This window comes from Urocitellus parryii, chromosome X (genome assembly GCF_045843805.1).
Source record: "Urocitellus parryii isolate mUroPar1 chromosome X, mUroPar1.hap1, whole genome shotgun sequence".
NCBI lineage: Eukaryota > Metazoa > Chordata > Mammalia > Rodentia > Sciuridae > Urocitellus > Urocitellus parryii.
In genome coordinates, this window is record NC_135547.1 from 118,291,210 (window position 1) to 118,312,984 (window position 21,775).

Sequence of the window (21,775 nt, forward strand, 5' to 3'; positions counted from 1 at the left end):
CATATAGACATCTATATAAACACTATACACACACACACACAAGACCACAGGCCATCAGGTGGGTTAACTGAGTTGTCCAATCATCTATAAACTAATTTTTATTTACATGATCAATTACTGACAAAGATATTTTAAAATCACCCTCTACCAACTTAACCTGGTAAGTATATAAATTTTTGTATAACTTTTAAACCTTTATTATTAGATGCATATGCATTTATAAATATTATATCTTCCTGGTGAATTATTCCTCTTAGCATTCAGTAATGATGTTTTTTTTTATCCCCAATGACATTTTTTGCCTTAAAGTCTAACCTGCCTGATATTAATATTGCTATAGTTTCAATTATGCTCATTTTTTTTTCCTTTTTCCCCCTTTAGGAGTTTCTTTTACTTTCCTGTAAGCTCAGTTGTCTAGTAAAAGAAAAAAAATTTTTTTGTTAAATTTTATCCATTATTTCTGGTGTGTGGAGCAGACAGGATTACAGGATCTGGCATGTTTCTAGATCTTGAAGTTCTAAAACTTTTTTAAAAAGCGAAACATATACTTACCTTTAAATAAAAATCTCATTTCGTTCGACTCAAGATCAGAATAGCAGAATAAATTGCACAGTATATGCATAACCAAGGCCCCATCTTATCAATGAAGGTATCAGACCATATTAATTATAGGGATCAATGTAAATGTATTCACTTAGTACTACCATCAGACATGAAAAAAGTTTTTCTCCCACAGTCTTCCCCAACAATATAATGTGGTCCCCCTCCCTGAAGAGTGGTTCCCCCACAATTAAGGATCACTGGTTTATGGAATCTCCAAAAAAGATTACAATTTAAGGATGGAAATAGTTTATTCCATTAGTAGCTTGGTATTCCTCCTCCCATCCCTCAGTCACAGTTGTTGAACTTAATAGTTCTCTCTGGTGCTCTGTGGGTTCCTTTCAGGATGTTTCCAAACTGCTCTGGTCTCCCAATTAGGTGGCATCCAAGAGACCAACACTAGGCTCAAACCCAGCTTCTCAATGGCAATGGGTGAGTTCCAACATTAGAGGCAAATCTTATCAGCTGACATTTAACCTAGTCTACCAATTATAGTTTGCTAAGGGCTTCCGACACCCATACTGTGTCAATGTTTATGATGGGAATTGGGATCTATTATTCTCGATTAGTGACTATGAATTTCGGAGGTCCTGGAAAGATTGTGATTTGAGTTCAGCTGTTTACAAGGAGCCTGAGGGAAGCTTTCATTTATAGTTAGCAAACTTGGCATTTGATGTGTTCAACTTCTCATATTTATGCACTACATGGAAAGCCTTTAAAAACTCATTAAAGTCAATGCTTCCATCTTTGTTTAAGTCCATTATATTGGCAAGCTCATCAACTTGGGAATCATCAATATCAACGCTGTAGTGAGTCCTGAAAAGTTTCCACATGGCCCGAAATTCTTCCATGGAGATCAGGCCTAAAAGAACATAGGAGAGAGTGGTGAGTGTTCATTTCAAGACCTACCTCAGGGAAGGATGAGGAAGCCACACTGATTGAAATAGCTCCAATTAGAAGCTCACTAATATACCTGACTATGAAGACACTGACGGAAATGGAGCTAAGGTCATAAATGTAAGCAGCAATATGTCACATGTCACTTTCAACTACCAAGTCATTCTGAGATTATTCTAAATCCAGAATGAGTAAACAGTGAAGAAATGTTAAGGGGATACGAACTGTGGGACTAGATGTAGTAAAGAAACTGCAAGAACTAAAATCTAAGGGTGAGGGACATGGAAGGACAACAGAGCAGAGAACGAAATCAAAGCAGAGGGAAAAGGTACCTTGAGAATCAATGATAAGATTGCAAAGAATGATGTTGCCTTTTATTTACATACATATATATATATATATTTATTTATTTTTTAGTTTTCAGTGGACCTTTATTTTATTTATTTACATGTGGTGCTGAGAATCAAACCCAGTGCCTCACACATGCTAGGCAAGTGCTCTCCCACTGAGCCACCACCCCAGCCCCATGATGTTGCCTTGTTAATAGGCAATAATTTGCTTACATGGGTTAATTGTTGTTTTTTTGGTGTTCAAAGGTCTCTGCAATAGGGGAATAGCTGATTTTTTTTTCCCTTGTGATGCTGGGGATCAAATCCAGGGCCTTGCACATGCTAGGTAAGCACTTTATCACTGAGCTAATTCCCAGCCCTAATATATATATATTTTAAGTTTGAAAAGAAGTTAATTGTTCATCAAAGATAAATAGAAAATGAGTTTTTATAGCTCTCAGTCTCCCAAACAGAGCCAGAACTCTAGGAATGATTTTTATTTCAGGAATGACTAAAATATTAAAATGGAAAGTAAATTATTCTTCCATCTATGCTGGTGATTTAGAAAAGGAGCTATTCCAGTTCACCAATGGCTATTGGGCTTGTATAGAATTCTGTGGTCTAAAATACAGAATTTTGGGCCAAACTAAAATAACAACAACATTAAATGTGAATTTGATTCCTTCAAATTTCATCAACTTTGTATGAAGAATGAAATAGATGAAAACAGTTCTAATTTCGGAGAAGCACGCCAGTCTTTTCTTTCTACTACTACTGAACTAATCAAAGTTCATTTACCTGAGTGATCAGAGTCAATGACATTAAATATGATTTGCAGATCAGATCGGTATCTGTACAGAGTTTCAATTAGAGTAGACTGGACCTAAAACAAAGATTTTCTAAGTGTTAAAACAAAGAAATAATGACATAGATTAATTTTAGCAAATGTAACAAACACAAGACATCATCACTAATTCAAATTATATGATTTAAATAGAAATTTGAGAAGGCAAGCCTTCTGTTGGCCCAACCATGCTTTTTATTTTATTTTATTTTTTTGGTACTGAGGATTGAATCCAGGGGTGCTTTACCACTGAGCTAAGTCCCCAGTCCTTTATTTATTTTTTATTTTGAGGCTGGGTTCAAACTTGTGTTCCTCCTACCTCGGCCTCCCAAGTCACTGGGATTACAGGTCTGTGCCACTGTGCCCAGGTTGGCCCAACCATCTTTAATCAGATAAAATATCTTGCTCTGATTCAAATGTATGATATGTCAAGGTCATTGTACTGTCATGTATAACTAATTAAAACAAAACAAAACAAAAAAAGATCTTGCTCTGGTGTTCCTTAGGGGACCAAAGTAAAAAGATAGCAATAAATAACAATTGCCAACACATACAGAAAGCTTTATGTGTATCATTTCATTCAGTACTTGACAACCATAAGGAATAGGAACAGACCATTATTATGTCCATTTTACAGATTAGAAAACAAAGTAACTTTCCCAAAGGTTACGTCACATAGCTATGAATCTGACTCAGCTCTCTGAAACCAAGATCTATGATCTTAATCACCATGGTAAACTGCTTCTGAAGTCAGGCCAAAAGCCTCCTTTGTATGGATATTTTAGCTTTCAACCTGTACTTTTACTTCCCTTTTCTGTTTTTCTCATCTTCCCTGCAAACAATAAACCAAGTCCTAACTCCAATCAGCTCAATGTTATAACTAATTACTGATGAAATGTTAACTAATAAGAGCTGCAATCTGATAACTCCCTGGGCTCTTCCCTTTTTATTAAAAGATTTTATGCTTTAAAATTCTTTAAGACATATTCTAGTTCATGTCAGCAAGTCTATACATGGTTTGGAATACATTAACTATTGTTAAGCGGTATGCTGCATGAAAGAATGAATGTCATATCTGCCATTCTGCTGGCCAGTAATTAAACAAGAATCACATATTTGACATGAGTTTTCATGCCAAAGCTTTTTCCTTTTTCTTTTTGTCTATCTTTAGAAGGTATAAATTTTCTGAACAGACCACAAAGTACCTTTGGCCTTTTCTGAAACTGCCACTCCCATCCATTAGATGATTCCATTCCTAACTTTTCAAAGGATTGAGTTACTTAGAGGTTGTCCCAAGGGTATTTCCCCCAGCCAGGTTTTAGTTGGGGCTATGTGTCACTTGCCTCTTTCACAGGTTTTTCAATGTGGACATCCTGGAAGCTGGACATGTAGTCAACATTTCCATTTGTGTCTATGTTTACCAGACGCAAACTCAGAGATCTCCATGGTAAGTTCAGCCCCAAAATGCTCTCCATAGAAAAAGCCCATTGGGCTATTGAAATTTTTCCTAACAACAACAACAACAAAAACAAACAAACAAAAAAGCACCCATATAATTTGTTATAATTTGACAAAAAATACGTATGTCCCTTGGCAAAACCAGTAACAGCATGGGGTTTTGAGGCCTGAGGGCCTGCTGGTTTCCTTCATGATCTGTCCTACTCTGGTCCTAGAGCTCTGAGGAAGAAAAAACTAAGGATAGTCTTTCATATTCCACAGATCTTGCCTGTACTCTTGTGTGTAAGAAATCATACTTAGGGTATTAGATTATTTTTGCCTTTTTCTGATTAATGAATTAAGGTATACCTATTTATTATAGAAGATTTAAAAATATACAAAGGATAAAAAATTTAGTTTGATTTTTAATATTTCAGTATATTACTCATCTATCTTCCCAATATCTTTTCCCAAAAATATTAAATGTAATTTTTCAAAATATAAGTATCTTTATTGTTCTGATTATTAAAAATTATTCATTTTAAATGATTTTGAATAAATATAAAACAATGTTATAACTTCTAGTTTTTTTCTATGTATATAAATGTGTATACATAAATGTATATATAGTTTATTTTTCTTAAAATCAAATATTATTGTACTCTAGCATTACCACCACCCCCCACCCAGGGTTAAGGACCAAACTTAACTAGGCAAGCACTCTACCACTAGCTAAATCCCAAGTCCCCATGTACATATGTTTTATATACATGTATTGCATATGGTATAACACACGTACACACAAACATTTAGTCTAACCTATTTTTTATTTTACTTACATCATGGACTTCCATCTATGTTAATAAACATAGATTACATTGCACTTTAATGGCTATGAAACTATTCCATTATTTCCTTAGGACCATTCCTAGAAGTGGAACTGAATGATCAAATGGTATGCAGATTTTTAAGGCTTTTGATAAATGTGGTCATCCCTTGGTATCCATGGGGGATTGATTCTAAAACTCCCTTACGGATACAAAATTCCACAGATGCTCAACTCCCTTATATAAATGATGAAGTGTTTGCATATAACCTACATATAGCCTCCCATATACTTTAAGTCATCTCTAGATTATTTATAATACCTAACACAATATAAATAGTAAACAGATTGATTTTTTAATATTTCAAAAATATTTTTCCCAATATTTTGTCTTTTTTCTTTTTAAAATTAATTTATTTTAATTAGGTATATATGACCTCAGAATGCATTTTGATTCATTGTACACAACTGCAGCACAACTTTACACTTCTATGGTTGTACACAATGTAGGGTCACACCATATGTGCACTCATACATGTATCTAGGGTAATGATGTCCATCTCATTCTACCATCTTTCCTGCCCCCATGCACCCTCCCTCCTCTCCCTTCCCTTTGCCCAATGAAAGTTCCTCCATTTTTCACATTCCCCGCCCCCAAACTCCCTTCCAACCCCACCCTACCCCTGTTATGGACCAGTATCCACTTATCAGAGAGAACATTTGGCCTTTGTTTTTGTTTGGAGGGAGGGGGGATTGGCTTACTTCGCTTAGCATGATATTCTCCAACTCCATCCATTTACCTGCAAATGCCATAATTTTATTCTCTTTTACTGATGAGTAATACCCCATTGTGTATATATACACCATAGTTTCTTTATCCATTCATCTATTGAAGGGCATCTAAGTTGCTTCCACAGTTTAGCTATTATGAATTGAGCTGTTATGAACATTGATGTGGCTTGTTACTATAGTATGCTGATTTTAAGTCCTTTGGTTATAGACCGAGGAGTGGGATAGCTGGGTCAGATGGTGGCTCCATTCCAAGTTTTCTAAGGAATCTCCATACAGCTTTCCAGACTGGCTGCATCAATTTGCAGTCCCACCAGTAATGTACGAGTGTGCCTTTTCCCCAACATCCCCACCAACATTTATTGTTGTCTGTATTCTTGATAACTGCCATTCTGACTGGTGTGAGATGAAATCTTAGAGTAGTTTTGATTTGCATTTCTCTAATTACTAGAGTTGTTGAACAAACATTTTTTTCATATGTTTGTTGATCAAATGTATATCTTCTTCTGAGAAGTGTCTGTTCAGCTCCTTAGCCCATTTATTGATTGGGTTCTTTTTTTTTTTTTGGTGTTAAGTTTTTTGAGTTCTTTATATATCCTGGAGATTAGTGCTCTGACATGAGTGTGGCAAAAATATGCTCCCAAAATGCAGGTTCTGTGTTGCAATATTTTATCTTAATGGTGCACTGTAAATGCAGTGGCATCCACTCTTCTAGTGAGTTACACTGGCACCACAGTGGGAGGGCTCCATCCTCTTCAGTCCTAGCCAATTAGCTGGAGACCAACTCTGAGTGGAGGTCCCTTAGTAAACTTCTGTCCCACCTAGTGGGCCAGAGCTACTCCCTCAGCAATGTGGTCTTAATTTCAACCTTGGTTAGGAGTTAAGGAATTCTTCTAAGTATGTACTATCCTTGAATATGCTCTCTCAGCTTTAGAGATAATAGCTCCTCTCTATACTTGCTATTTCAATTTTTTTAAGAGTCCTCTTGTATCCTTTTTAATAGTTAATCATCTTTTACTAGTTAATAATTCTTTATATTAAATTTCCCAGTTCAAATTATTGATGTGGTTTCTGCACCCTAAATAGACTCTAATACATACACTAATATATGGAAATGAAATCAATTTTTGTATATTGACTTTGTGTTTGACAACTTGCTAAATTCATTTATTAATTCCAGTAGTTTTTCTGTGTATTCCTTTGGATTTTCTGTATTTTCAATTAAGTTGTCTACCCTTAGTGACAGTTTTATTTCTACCTTTTTAAGTTTTATTTTATCTCTTTTATTTGCCTTATTGGACTGGCTAGCATCCCTACTAGAATGTTTAACAGATGTCCTGAGAGTGGGCATCTGTTATTAGTTTCCTATTGCTTTAATACCAAATTAACACTGATTTAGTACTGAAACAACACAAAGGTATTCTCTTACAGTTCTGGAGGTCAGATGTCTGAATTAGCTTTCCTGGGCAAAAGTCAAGGTGTCAGCAAGGCTGGTTCCTTCTGAAGGCTCTGAAGGGGGGAATCTGTTTCCTTGCCTCTTCCAAGCTTCTAATGGTTGCCTATGTTTATTGGCTTCGGGCCTTTTCTTCCATCTTCAAAGGATTTCAATATCTGGTTCCATCATCATAGAACCTTCCCTTCTGACTTTGCCTCCTCCTACATACTTCTTAAAAGAACCACTGTGATTACATTAGACCCACTTGATAATGCAGGACAATCTCCCCAGGTAAAGATCCTGAAGTTAATCACACTTTGAAGTCCCTTTTTTCATATAAGGTACCATACTAAGATTCGGGAATGAGGATGTGGACATAAGCCTACCAGAGCATCCTATTTTCATTCCCACTTTTTCTCCATCAAGTATGCTGTTTGTTATAAGCTTTGATAGATATTCTTTGTGAGATTAAGGAAGTTCACCTCTATTTAGTTTTCTAAATTTTCTTTTAAATCATAAACTAGGGTGATATAAATGTTTTCTTATTTTGAGAGAATTATGACTTCTTTAATTTGTTAAAGTGGTAAATTACATTGATTTATTTTCGAATGTTTAAAAAACCTAGAATTCCTAGCATTCCTAGGGGGAAAAACAACCTGGTTGGCTAATATTTCATTTAGGATTTTTTTTTCATCTAAATGCATCATTGAGATTAGACCTTAATTTTCCTTTTCCATAATATTCTTGTTAGGTTTTGATATCAAGGTGATGCTGATCTCCTAAAATAATCTAGGAAGTGTTCCCTCCATTTCTGAGATTTTATAAGACTTCTTTTCTTTCTTAAATGTATATTGCAATGATTAATAATACTGAGAGCAGAGCTTTCTTTTCATAAAGTTTTAAACTTTCAGATTCAATTTATTTAATAGTTACAGGATTTCTCAGATTTTCTATTTTTGTGTCAACTTGTGTGTGTGTAAATATGTATATTTTAGGAATGTGTCTATTTGGTCTGAATTTTGAATTCATTGGCATTACAGTTTTTACAATACATCTTATGATCTTCCTAAAGTCTGTAGTAATACATTTTTCAATGTTGGCATTGGTTATCTGTGCTTATGCATGTGCGCTCTCTTCCTTATGCATTCTTTCTTTTACTAGTGTTTTATCAACTTTGCCAGTTTTTTCAAAACACTATTTTTTCACTTTGTTAATCACAGTTTCATCTTTTAAAATATATGCATTTAAGGTTATCAATACCTCTCTAATTTGCATTCCATAGTTTTAAATGTTGTATTTTCATTATCATTTGGTTTCATTATTCTAATTTCCACTGTGATTTCTTCGTTGATCCAAGGATTATTCAGAAGTGCATTTCTTATTTCCAAGACAAAAGAGGATTTTATGGCTAGATTATGTTATTGAGTTGTAGCTGCTTTCACTATGCCAGAGAATTAGTTTATTCTATAATGTTTCCAATCCTTCACAATCTGTTGAGATTTGCTTTATGTGCCAGTTTATGGTCAATTTTTTAAAATGTTCCATTTTTTTTTTTTTTAATTTTTTTTTATTTTTTAGTTTTGGGTGGACACAATATTTTATTTTTATGTGGTGCTGAGGATCGAACCCAGCATCCCGCACATGCCAGGCGAGCTCGCTACCACTTGACCACATCCCCAGCCCCTTAAAATGTTCCATTTGTGCTTGACAAGAATATGTATTCTGAAATGTTGGGTGCGGCATTCTTTTTATGTTTCCCTTCAGGGAAAGGTTGCTAATATTGTGTTGGTCTCTTCTTTTTGTTCCTGAGAGAAGAGCATTAAAATCTCCCACCATGATGGTGGATTTTCCTACTTCTACTTGTTCTCTCTGTTTTTGTATATTTTTGAGGCTATATTAATGGGCGCATACACATTTGAAATGGATTTAATTGGCAAATTAACTTTCAATGTATTGTGTATACAATTCCACTGTCAACTGGCTTCTTTTATAGCTATTGATTAGTCTATGAGTCTTAACTGTTATGCCTTTGTTGCAATGTTTTTACTCCCTGACGACTTTTATGATTTTTCTCTTTGCTATTAGTGCCTTGTAGTTTCAAAAGTGTATGTAGGTAAAAACTTAATTTTATTTATACCTATTTGAGAATCATTGTTCCTCTTTACCTATCACTTTAGCATTTAATCAGTGCTAGAAAAGTCTGAGGCATTTTACATTCTTTCTATTCTCTCCTCTTAGTACCTTGATTAGATATACATTAAACCTTTATTTATTTATTTATTTTAATTGTTGATAAACCTTTATTTTATTTATTTATGTGTGGTACTTAGAATTGAACCCAGTGTCTCACACATGCCAGGCAAGTGCGCTACTGCTGAGCCATAGCTCCAGCCCCAAACCTTCTTATTTTACTATTCATAACTCTTAATCTAGTTCTTTCTTAAGCAGTGTCTAATATTCTGTTTAACATGTCTCATATCTATTTGGTTCTTCTTCAAATCATTTTCAGTGCATGTTTGTGATTCCATCTTTTATTTCTTCAAATATTTTATATTCTGTATTTGATAATTTCAATATCTGATGTCTTTGGGGGAACTAAAGCTATTGTTGTTTATTTCTGCCGACTCTCACTCACGGTAGCTCATCTCCTTGTTTGGTCATCTTTGGTTGTAAACTCATATTGGCTAATCTTAATCTCTAGATATACTAGTGGATAAAATTAGGGATTCTTCCCTCAAAGATGGATTTGCTTGACAGGAATCAGAAACATTACATACTTACAACTACCCAGAATCACTTTGAAGGTACAAGCATAATGTGGAAGTTCCAAATTCCATCTTTCCACTTTTCTACTATACAATAGTTTAATGTCAGGATCGATTGCTATACCACATTAGCATTTGCCCCAGGACAATCCAGCCTTTTATGCTTGAATGTTGCTCCATGATCCCTCATGTGGTTCAAAAAGAATGGAAATGCAGCCAGAAGGTTTACCATACTGGGAGGCTGATAAATGCATTAAAATTATGCCCCTTACAGCATCTAGCTATTTCCTTTCACCAGAATAGTAGTCTAAATCAGGGTTGTTTTTTATATTTTTAGTTAAAAGAAACTTACTGAAAATGAGATATATGCCTGTTTTTGAGAGAATAATGGATTTTAAAAATTTTTATCTCTATCATTCCATTCTAGCAAAAATAGAGAACTGAAATCCTAAGGAAGCAAAGAAAATGAAAACTGATACATGTCACATACAAGTAACATGATATGTTAAGAAATGGTAAGCATTATATAATTTTATTACCTGATCGACTGTGGTCTCGAAGTTGGAAAGCATGCATGAGGTCAGTTTTTCGTGAAATTATTCTCTCTTTTAATATCCTGATGGCACTAGTTTCCATAGCATGTACCCTATGTTGAGAAAACAATAATTAATGAAAGTTACATGAACAATTATCTTCTGTTTCATTTTAATGTGCTGTTACCACTTACTAGTTTCTTTTTTAAATGAATTGCCTAAATTTACACATACGATGGTGAATATATGCATTTATATGGTATGTACATGTCATATATACACATATACACACACAAGTATATATACACACACACATGCATTTTGTTAATTTTTTTATTGTTTTTTAGTTGTGTATAGACTCAATGCCTTTATTTGTTTTTATGTGGTGCTAGGATGGAACCCAGTGCATCACATTTGCGAGACAAGTGCTCTACCACTGAGCCACAACTCAGTGGTTAAATTTTAAAAGGACTGCAAATAGTATCTTCTCTTGGATTTCAAAGATTCACATAAACAATTGCTTGAGATAGGAAAATAAAAAGGCTACATCAGATACTAAAATTTACCATTAAGTTACTAAAACAAAACAATAGGTATTGACATAAGAGAGGACATATATGAGTAGAAAATCACAGAAATTTCATATATATCAAACTATATATTAGAATAACATATGACAACAGAAGTATTACAATTCAGTAGAAAGAGACAATTTTTTTAAATGGGGCTAGCATAGTTAGCTAACCATCTGGAATCAAACTTCTCAGATGATTTACAAAAATAAATTTAAAATAAAGAAGAAAGAGAGGAACAAAACTGTCATAAGATATACAGTTGTCCCTTGGTATCCAGGGAGGATTGGTTCTAGGATCTCCCATGGATACAAAAATCCACAGATGTTCAAGTCCCTTATATAAGATGATCTATTATTTGCATATAACCTGTGCAAGCCTCCCATATATGTCAAATGATCTCTATTTTATTTATATCTAATTTAATGTAAATTCCATGTAAATAGTTGTTATACTCTATTGCTTAGGTAATGATCACAATAAAAAAGTCTGTATATGGTCAAAAGAGATTTATTTTTATTATTCTTGGCAGTACTGGGGATTGAACCCAGGGTCTCACACATTAGGCAAACACTCTACCACTGAGCTATACCCCATCTCCAGATTTAACCTTTTTTTGTTTTTGATGTGAAACCCATGGATATGAAAGATTGACTATATATTAAAAAGCAGAATGGCAGGTACAAATCCAATTATACCAATAATATGAATAGATTCATCAAATCAAAACAAAACAAACAAATCAAAACAAACAAGATCCAACCATATGTTTTATACAGAAAACATATTTTATATTTAAAGATACAAGGAGTTTAAAAGGAAAGGAACAAAAAAGGAAATATTAGAACTAGAGTGCCCATGTTAATAGTAGACCAAAATAGACTCTAGAGCAAAAAGTGTTAATTGGGGATATTTCATAATGATAAAATAGTCAATCAATCAAGATAAAAATATTTAAACATATATTAACCTAACAGCTGGCCATAAAACTATAAGCAGCAAAAACTAACAAAATTGAAGAAATAGGCAACATTAATAGTTAGGGACTTCAATATTCTATTTTTAATAATGAATAGGACAACTAGGAGAAAAATCAAGAAGGCTCTAGGACTTGAACAGCACTGTAAACCAACTGGACCTAACAGATACATATAAAACACTCCACCCCCACAAAATATATATGCTTTTTTTTTTTTTTTTTTTTGGTATTGAGGATTAAACCTGGTGGTACTTTACGGCTGAGCCACATCCCCAGCCCTTTTTAGTTTTGAGACAGGGTCTCCCTAAGTTGTTTAGGGCCTCGATAAATTGCTGGGACTGGTCTCAAATTGTAGGTCTCCTGTGTTGTTGGGATTATAGGCATGCACCACTGCAACCAGCCAGAATATGTGTCCTTTTAAAATACATGTGGAACATTTTTCACAATAGACCCTATGCTAGGCCATAATAGAAGTCTTAACTGTTAATTTAAAAGGATCAAAACTATTAAAAGTATCTATTCCGACCACCAAATAGATAAATTCGAAATTAATGACAAACAAATCCATAAATTTTAGAAAATTAAACAATACAATTTTAAAGAACAATTGCATCAAAAAAGAAATCATGGGAGGGAAGATGGCGGCGAAGGGAGTGCATCACCCCCGTGTACCGCGTCACTGTGCGGGAGAATGACGAGTTAGAACAGCTAAAAGCTATCTTGTTAGGAATTTCCAGCAAAATTGGGGTGCTCCAAAACCTAGTGGAAGGATTTTCATCACACGAGGATCAGCTACAGGGGCTCAAACGCGAGCAATTTGTCCGCACAGAGAGTCACGCTCCTTATTCAGCAAATCGCCCCGCGGCTAGAATCTGCGGCGCGTGCTGGGAAACGACGAGATAGCAACGCAAAGATACAGCGCTGAGGATTCTGTGGGCTCCTGCCAGCTGTGCAATCACGGTACTCAGTGCTGAATTCTGGGTTTGAGACGGGGGAAGGAAGCGGTACAATTCGGTTCTCCACACCGGTCAGACCACAGAGGAAGCCAGCGGCCACCATCTAGGAGAGCTGACGTCACCATCACTGTTTTCGACTGATCGCAGCTCATTCAGCTATAGAACAGGTAATTTCAGGCTGCCATTCGCCTGCGTCTCGCAGACAAATTACTCAGGCTCAGTGCTAAAGAACCCGTGGAAACTGCTTCGTGGAGCCTGCTCCTATCAGAACATACACCGAGCCCGGAGCAGCCGAATTCTGGCTCCTGGAACTGCTCTGGCCCAGGGCTAAAGAACCTGCGGAAACTGCTTCTCGGTCCAGGTCCTGCTGAATACTGTGGAGGCCAGAGGGGCAGAGCAGAGCCGCCGCCCGCGCCCGGAACAGACCCAGCGACCCGCCGGCGTGGTATCACTTCACCCCAACTGCAGTAGGGGCCGAGCAGAGTCGCCGCCCACGCCCGGAACAGGCCCAGCGACCCGCTGGCTTGGCAGTCATGTCACCCCATTTGGAGTAGGGGCCAAGCAGAGCCACCGCCCAAGCCCGCAAGGTAGGCAGACCTGCGACCAACCGGAGGAACAGGCCCAGCGGCCCGCCGGCGTGGTAGTCACGTCACCCCAATTGGAGTAGGGGCAGAGCAGAGCCGCCGCCCGCGCCCGGAACAGGCCCAGTGACCCGCTGGCGTGGCAGTCACATCACCCCATTTGGAGTAGGGGCCGAGCAGAGCCGCCACCCGCATCCGGAAAAGGCCCAGCGGCCCACCAACGTGGTAGTCACGTCACCCCAATTGGAGTAGGGGCAGAGCAGAGCCACCACCCGCGCCCGCAAGGTAGGCAGACCTGCGACCGACCGGCGGATCAGGCCCAGCGGCCTGCCGGCGTGGTAGACATGTCACCCCAATTGGAGTAGGGGCACAGCAGAGCCTTCGCCCGCTCCCGGAACAAGCCCAGCGGCCTACTGGCGTGGCAGACACGTCACCCCATTTGGAGTAGGGGCAGAGCAGAGCCGCCACCCGTGCCTACAAGGTAGGCAGACCTGCGACCGATCGGAGGAACAGGCCCAGCGGCCCGCCGGCATGGTAGACACATCACCCCAATTGGAGTAGGGGCAGAGCAGAGCCTCCGCCCACACCCTGAACAGGCCCAGAAGCCTGCTGGCGTGGTAGGCATGTCACCCCAATTGGAGTAGGGGTAGAGCAGAGCCGCCTCCCGCACCCGGAACAGGCCCAGCGACCCGCCGGCGTGGTAGACACGTCACCCCAATTGGAGTAAGGACAGAGCAGAGCCGCTGCCCGTGCCTGCAAGGTAGGCAGACCTGCGACCGACCGGCAGAACAGACCCAGCGGCCTGCCACCGTGGTAGACAGATCACCCCAATTGGAGGAGGAGCACAGCCACTGCCCGCCCTGCAAGGGAGACTTTTCAACTATACAAGAGCAATATAAATATATAGGGGGAAAATTTTAAAAACACAACAGTTTCACCAAGCAGAAAGAAACGCGAACAGTATGAAAAGACAAGGAAAGAAAGGACCACAAGCAATGCAGGTCACCTCAACTTTAGAAGAGGTAATAGCTGCAGCAGATGGAATGTCAGATAAAGAATTCAGGATATACATGCTTCAGATGATCTGGAGTCTCAAGGAAGACATTAGACAGCAAAATCAGACAATGAAAGATCACTTTGACAATGAATTACATAAACAAATCCAAGAAGCAAAAGATCAACTATACAGGGAGATAGAGGTAATAAAAAACAAACAGAAATCCTAGAAATGCAGGAAGCAATAAACCAACTTAAAAACTCAATTGAGAATACTACCAGCAGAGTAGAACACTTAGAAGATAGAACATCAGACAATGAAGACAAAGTATTTCAACTTGAAAAGAACATAGACAGCTCAGCAAGACGGTTAAGAAACCATGAGCAGAACATCCAAGAAATATGGGATAACATAAAGAGACCAAACTTAAGAGTCATTGGGATACAGGAAGGTATAGAGGTCCAAACCAAAGGAATGAGCAATCTATTCAATGAAATAATACGAGAAAACTTCCCAGACTTGAAGATTGAGACGGAATCCCAAATCCTAGAAGCCTACAGGACGCCGAATGTGCAAAATCATAAGAGATCCACACCTAGACACATTATAATGAAGATGCCCAACATACAGAATAAGGAGAGAATTTTAAAAGCTACAAGAGAAAGGAAGCAGATTACATTTAGGGGTAAACCAATCAGGATAACAGCTGATCTTTCAACACAGACTCTGAAAGCTAGAAGATCCTGGAATAACATATTTCAAACACTGAAAGAAAATGGGTTCCAACCAAGAATTGTGTATCCAGCGAAATTAAGCTTCAGGATGGAAGATGAAATTAAAACCTTCCACGATAAACAAAAGTTAAAAGAATTTGCAGCTAGAAAACCATCTCTTCAAAACATCCTTGGCAAAACATTACAGGAAGAGGAAATGGAAAATAACAATGAAAACCAACAGTAGGAAGTAGGACAGTAAAGGGGGGAAAATAATCAAAGAGGGAAACAAACCATGTTTAGTAACATAAATAAACAAATATGGCTGGAAGAACAAACCATATCTCAATAATAACCCTAAATGTTAATGGCTTAAACTCACCAATTAAGAGACACAGGCTAGTAGAATGGATCACAAAACAAGACCCAACAATATGCTGCCTACAGGAGACGCATTTGATAGGAAAAGATATACATAGACTGAAGGTGAAGGGTTGGGAAAAATCATATCACTCATATGGACTTCGGAAACAAGCAGGAGTGTCCATATTCATATCAAATAAAATAGATTTCAAGCCAAAGTTAATCAAAAGGGATAAAGAGGGGACACTACATACTGCTCAAGGGAACAATACAACAACAAGACATAACAATCATAAATATATATGCCCCAAACAATGGTGCAGCTATGTTCATCAAGCAAACTCTTCTCAAGTTCAAGAGTCTAATAGACCACCATACAATAATCATGGGAGACTTCAACACACCTCTCTCACCACTGGACAGATCTTCCAAACAAAAGTTAAATAAGGAAACTATAGAACTCAATAACACAATTAACAACCTAGACTTAATTGACATATATAGAATATACCACCCAACATCAAGCAGTTACACTTTTTTCTCAGCAGCACATGGATCCTTCTCAAAAATAGATCATATATTATGTCACAGGGCAACTCTTAGACAATATAAAGGAGTAGAGATAATACCATGCATCTTATCTGATCATAATGGAATGAAACTGAAAATCAACGATAAAAGAAGGAAGGAAAAATCATGCATCACTTGGAGAATGAACAATAGGTTACTGAATGATCAATGGGTTATAGAAGACATCAAGGAGGAAATTAAAAAAGGGAGAGAGAAGGGAAATTGCATGGAAATGGAAGGAGACCCTCAGGGTTATACAAAATTACATACAAGAGGAAGTGAGGAGAAAGGGAAAAATAATACAAGGGGGAGAAATGAATTACAGTAGAGGGGGTAGAGAGAGAAGAGGGGAGGGGAGGGGAGGGGAGGGGGGGATAGTAGAGGATAGGAAAGGCAGCAGAATACAACAGACACTAGTATGGCAATATGTAAATCAATGGAAGTGTAACTGATGTGATTCTGCAATCTGTATACGGGGTAAAAATGGGAGTTCATAACCCACTTGAATCAAAGTGTGAAATATGATATATCAAGAACTATGTAATGTTTTGAACAACCAACAATAAAAAAAAAAAAGAAATCATGGTCTGGGGATATAGCTCAGCGGTAGAGCACTTGCCTAGCATGTACAAAGCCCTGGGTTCAATCCCCAGTATGAGGAAAAAAAAAAAAGACAAAGAAATCATAAGAGAAATTAGAAAATAACTTATCATGAATTAAAATTAAAACACCACAAACCAAAACATATGGGATCTAACAAAAGCAGTGATTAAAGGAAAATTCATAGCTATAAATGCCTATAAATTTATAGCTATAAACACCTATATTAAATACATATATTATAGCTACTAATACCTATCAGTATTGTATTAGCTAAAATACCTATAGCTATAAAGGCCTATAAATACCCATACTAAAAAAAGAAGAAAGATCCCACTCAAATTAATAATATAGTCTTCCACCTTAAAACTAGAATAAAGGAATAACCCAAACCCAACGTAAGCAGAAGGAAGGGAATAATAAATGGGACAGAAATAAATAAAATAGAAAAATAGAGAAAATCAACAAAAAATTATTTTTTTGAAAAAGATCAATAAAATTGATTAGCCAAGAAAAGTGAAGACTCAAATTTCTAAAGTCAAAAATGAAAGAGGGAACATCACTACTCACCTTCTAAGGGAAAGATAATTATAAGGGAATACTATGAACAATTGTACACTTACAAAATTAGACAATCTAGATGAAATGAACAAATTGCTAGAAAAAAACAAGCTACCAAAAACTAAAAAAACAGAAAAAATGAACATGCCTATAACAAGTAAAAAGACTGAAGTAATAAAACAACTCACCAAGAAAAGCCCAGAGCCAGATGGCTTCACTGGTGAATTCCACCAAATATTTAAAGCAGAATTAATAACACTCATTAATGACATCTTAAAAAATCAAAGAGGTGGGAATATTGCCCACTTGAGAAACCAACATTATCCTGATATCAAGACCAGACAAAGATCACAAGAAAATTATAGACCGATATCTTCTTATGAATATAGATGCAAAATCCTCAACAGAATACTAGCAAGTTGCAACTATCAACATTCAAAATGAATTATACACCAAGAAAGTAGAATTTATTTCAGGAATGCAAGTTTTGCCTTATATCAATGTAATACCCTATATTACTAGAAAAAGGGACAAGAACTAAATAATCATCTCAATAGATGCAGAAAAAATATTTGACAAAATCCATCAGTCTTTTTATGATAAAAATAGCTAACAAACTAGGCATAAAAGGGAACTTACCTGACCTAATAGGTGTCATCTATAAAAAATACATAGCTAACATCATACTTAATGATAGAAAACTGAAATGCATCCCCCTTAAGATCAGGAAAAATACAAAGATACCTACTCTCACCAATTTTATTCAACATTGTACTGGAGGTTCTAGCCAGGACAACCAGGTAAGGAAAAGAAGTAAAAGTATTCAAATTAGAAAAGAAGTGAAACTATCTGTATTAACATAATATGATCCTGTATAGAGAGAATTCCAAAGAATTTGCTAAAAAACAAATTCATCAAGATTATACAATACCAGATCATTACATAAAAAATCAGTTATATGTCTATGTACTAGAAATGAATGATTCAAAAACAAAGAAAACAATTCCAACATAAAAATAAAATACTTAGAAATAATTTAACCAAATAAATCCAAGACTCATACACTGAAAAGTAGAAAACACTGTTGGAGGAAATTAAAGGAGATCTAAACACATAGAATATTCCATGTTAATAAGATTGGAAGACTTAATATTGTTAGGATGACAGTGGCTCTCAGGTTGATCTACAGGTGTCAACATATTCCCTACTAAATTCCAGTTGACATTTTTTGCAAGTTGACAAGCTGATTCTAAAATTTACATGGAAAAAATAGCCAAAACAATCTTTAAAAATAAGTACAAAGTTCAACTCACACTTCTGATTTAAACCTTACTACAGATTGAGTACCCCTTATCCAAAATGCTTAGAATCAGAAGTGTTTCAGATTTCAGAGAAATTGGATTTTGGAATATTTTCATTGATTTTACTGGTGTTCAAAAAATTCTGGATTTAAGGTTTTTCAGAATTTTTCAAATTAGTGATGCTCAATCTGTATAAAGCTACAATAATCAGAATAATGTGGTGCTCATATTACACTAGACAGAGATGAGTGAAATACAATTTGAAGTTCAGAAATTAACCTTTACTTTCATGGTCATTTTTTTCTTTGTCCCCCCACTTTTTAATGCTAGGGAACAAATTCAGGGCCTTGCATACGATAGGTAAGCACTCTACTAATGAGCTACACACTCCCAACTCATATGGTCAATTGACTTTTTGACAAGTGGGCCAAGACAACAAAATGGGGGAAGAAGAGTCTTTGTAACTAATGGTGCTGGGACAAGTGGTCATCCACATATAAAAGTAAAGTTGGACCCCCTACCTCACACCATATATAAAAATTAAATCATAATGGATTAGAGACCTAAATATAAAAGCTAAACCTATAAAATTCTCAGAAGAAAACATAAGAATAAATCCTTATGACTTTGGCTTAGGCAATGACTTTTTAGATACAACACTAAAAAACAAACAATAAGTTGGACTTCATCAAAATGAAAAACTTTTGTGCTGCAAATACCATCAAGAAAGGTTTGGATTCATCAGGGCTTAGTGCTGCAGAAAGGCATATGTGTCCAAAAAAATGTACATAAGCCCAAGGTACTTTGGAAGGATATTCTAACAGGACAATGGAAAGGTCCTGACCCAGTAATTGTCTGGAGTCGGGGGTCTGTTTGTGTGTTTCCACAGGCAGAACAGCAGCCAATTTGGATTCCAGAGAGATTAACTAAGGTCCTGACCCAGTGACTGTCTGGAGTCGGGGGTCTGTATATATGTTTCCACAGGGAGAACAGCAGCCGATTTGGATTCCAGAAAGATTAACTAAAGCAATTTCTACAGACCAAAAAGATGATGATTTAGCTCAAATCCATAACAGCTGATATCCAAAACTCCAGTTTGGCTATCCTTACATCTGTGACAGAACCAGGATGCTTTTTTCAATATCTATTTTATTATTGCCCTTTCCCACATCATGAAGTTCTATTTTGTTTTTTGAGCTCATACAGACCTAGGTTAATGTTTTGCTGATCAGTTCTATTTTTTGACTATAGAGTTTTTAAACATTGCAATGGAGATTTCGCCTGTAAAAAGTTATAAGGCCTTTACTATTATGTTATGTGTTGTATGTATTATATTATGTGTGCACACTTGTGTTTTATGTTGTATGTTTGTATGTACGTATGTCCATATATCATATATGATGAGCGCTCATGAAAAAATGGATCCAAATATTTTTTTTATTCACGTGATTTAAATGGTTTAATTTAAATTGGGTAAACAGCTGTTGAGGATTGTTTTAATATGTGAACAAAGAAGGTGGTTAACAGATCTGTTTACTTTCACCTTTCCTTTTCATTATATTTAATAATTCTGTTCAAGATAATGTAAATTGTTCAGAAAATTGTTTTCTTTTAGTGCCTTCTGGAATGTCACATAATTTTTTTCTTTAGCCATTATTGACAGAATTCCTATCTTCATCCCAGTGCCAGTGAAGACAAAGATAAAACCAATCTATAGCTTCTGCAATAGCCATCACTGAACTGCTTGCAGAACTTGCCTGGACTATGTATCACTTGTATGCATTGTGAACTATCTGTTGGTGCAGCAACTTGTGGTAGTGTTGGGGTATTTTTTCTGATGGTGTCATCAGTGGTACAATTTTTCCAAAAGGAGCAGTCAATTGGCTTGGTGTATCCTCCTCCCTTCTGCTTGTAATGGTCGTTCAGCTAAAATTTGGGGGCCAACAGAGGTGAGGCAAAGAACCTCACCCCCCCGCTGATACAAAGACCTATCCACAGGTGTGGCTGTATGCTGGACCGGTAGTCAATGACGGGTAAGATCCAATTGCAATGGTACCAACCTAAGACAGGAGGCTGACGCCTTGAGGTCAGCTCATCCAACGACGGGTAAGGACCATATGTAGTATTGGACAACCTAAGGCAGGCACGGTCCCTAAGCCACATGCTTGTTGTTTAAACAGAGAGGGGAAGATGTTGAGAGCCACAGCCGAAGGGGCCCCAGCAAACTTCCAGCCGCCAGCAAACTTCCAGCTGCCAGCTGATGATTGGCTCACAGCGGCCCCAGCAACTTCTAGCTGCCAACTGATTGGCTCCTCTGCGGTGATGCTCATTGGGTTGTTTCCCCGCCCTTTCAGACCACGGAGCTGCTCATTGGGGGACTTTGTGGCTCCGCCCATGCGACCCAGCCAATCGGCCTCAAGAGCAGGAGGAGTGGGGGAGGTTGAGAGGCTTGTGGGAAGCCGGTGGTGGCAGTTGGGCTCTGAAGGTTTTCCTGAAGAGCTGTGTGGTTTGGTGTGTGTGTTCTTTTGACAAGTGGCTCCTGAATTGTGTCCAGCCAGACTGCAGCAGATTAGAGGCTATCTAGAGCTATAACAGGAGAAGGTAATGGGGAAGTGATTGCTAATGGGTATAAGTTTTCTTTCTAGTATGGCAATTACACAATGGCATTGGTTGTGTAACTCTGTAAATATACTAAATATCACTGAGTTGTACACTTCAAATGGGTCAACTTTACAGTATGTACTTATGTCATCTTTTTGACAACAGGCATCCTCCTAATGGTGTGAGGTGATATTTCATTATAGTTTTGATTTGCATTTCCCTGATTATTAGTGATGTTGAGTATCTCTTTGTGTACCTGCTGACCATTTGTATGTTGTTATGGTTTAGATGTGATATGTCCATCAAAAGCTCATGTGTGAGACAATACAATGATAGGATTGTGAGAGCCTTAAATCAGTGCATAAATCCACTGATATAGATTAACAGGTCCATAACTATAGGCAGGTAGGGTGTGACTTGAAGAAGTAGGTCACTGGGGGCATGCTTTTTGGGTTTATATTTTGTCCCTGGTGTGTCTCTATTTCTCCTTCTTTGCTATGATGTTCTGCTTCACCTTAGGCCCAGA

The 21,775-nt window shown here is 37.1% G+C and overlaps 1 protein-coding gene across 1 annotated transcript in view; it reads right to left on the minus strand.

The window, feature by feature from the left end:
• Positions 1-840: 840 nt before the first annotated feature.
• The window catches only part of Ppef1 (protein phosphatase with EF-hand domain 1), a 131,136-nt gene continuing 110,201 nt past the window's right edge, over positions 841-21,775 (minus strand). Inside the window, exons 18-21 of the mRNA XM_026396728.2 lie at positions 10,462-10,568; positions 4,014-4,177; positions 2,625-2,709; positions 841-1,462 (exon numbers count right to left, since the gene is read on the minus strand). Coding sequence (XP_026252513.1) covers positions 1,245-1,462; positions 2,625-2,709; positions 4,014-4,177; positions 10,462-10,568 — 574 coding nt within the window. The 3' untranslated portion in view covers positions 841-1,244. The remainder of the gene's footprint in view (positions 1,463-2,624; positions 2,710-4,013; positions 4,178-10,461; positions 10,569-21,775) is intronic.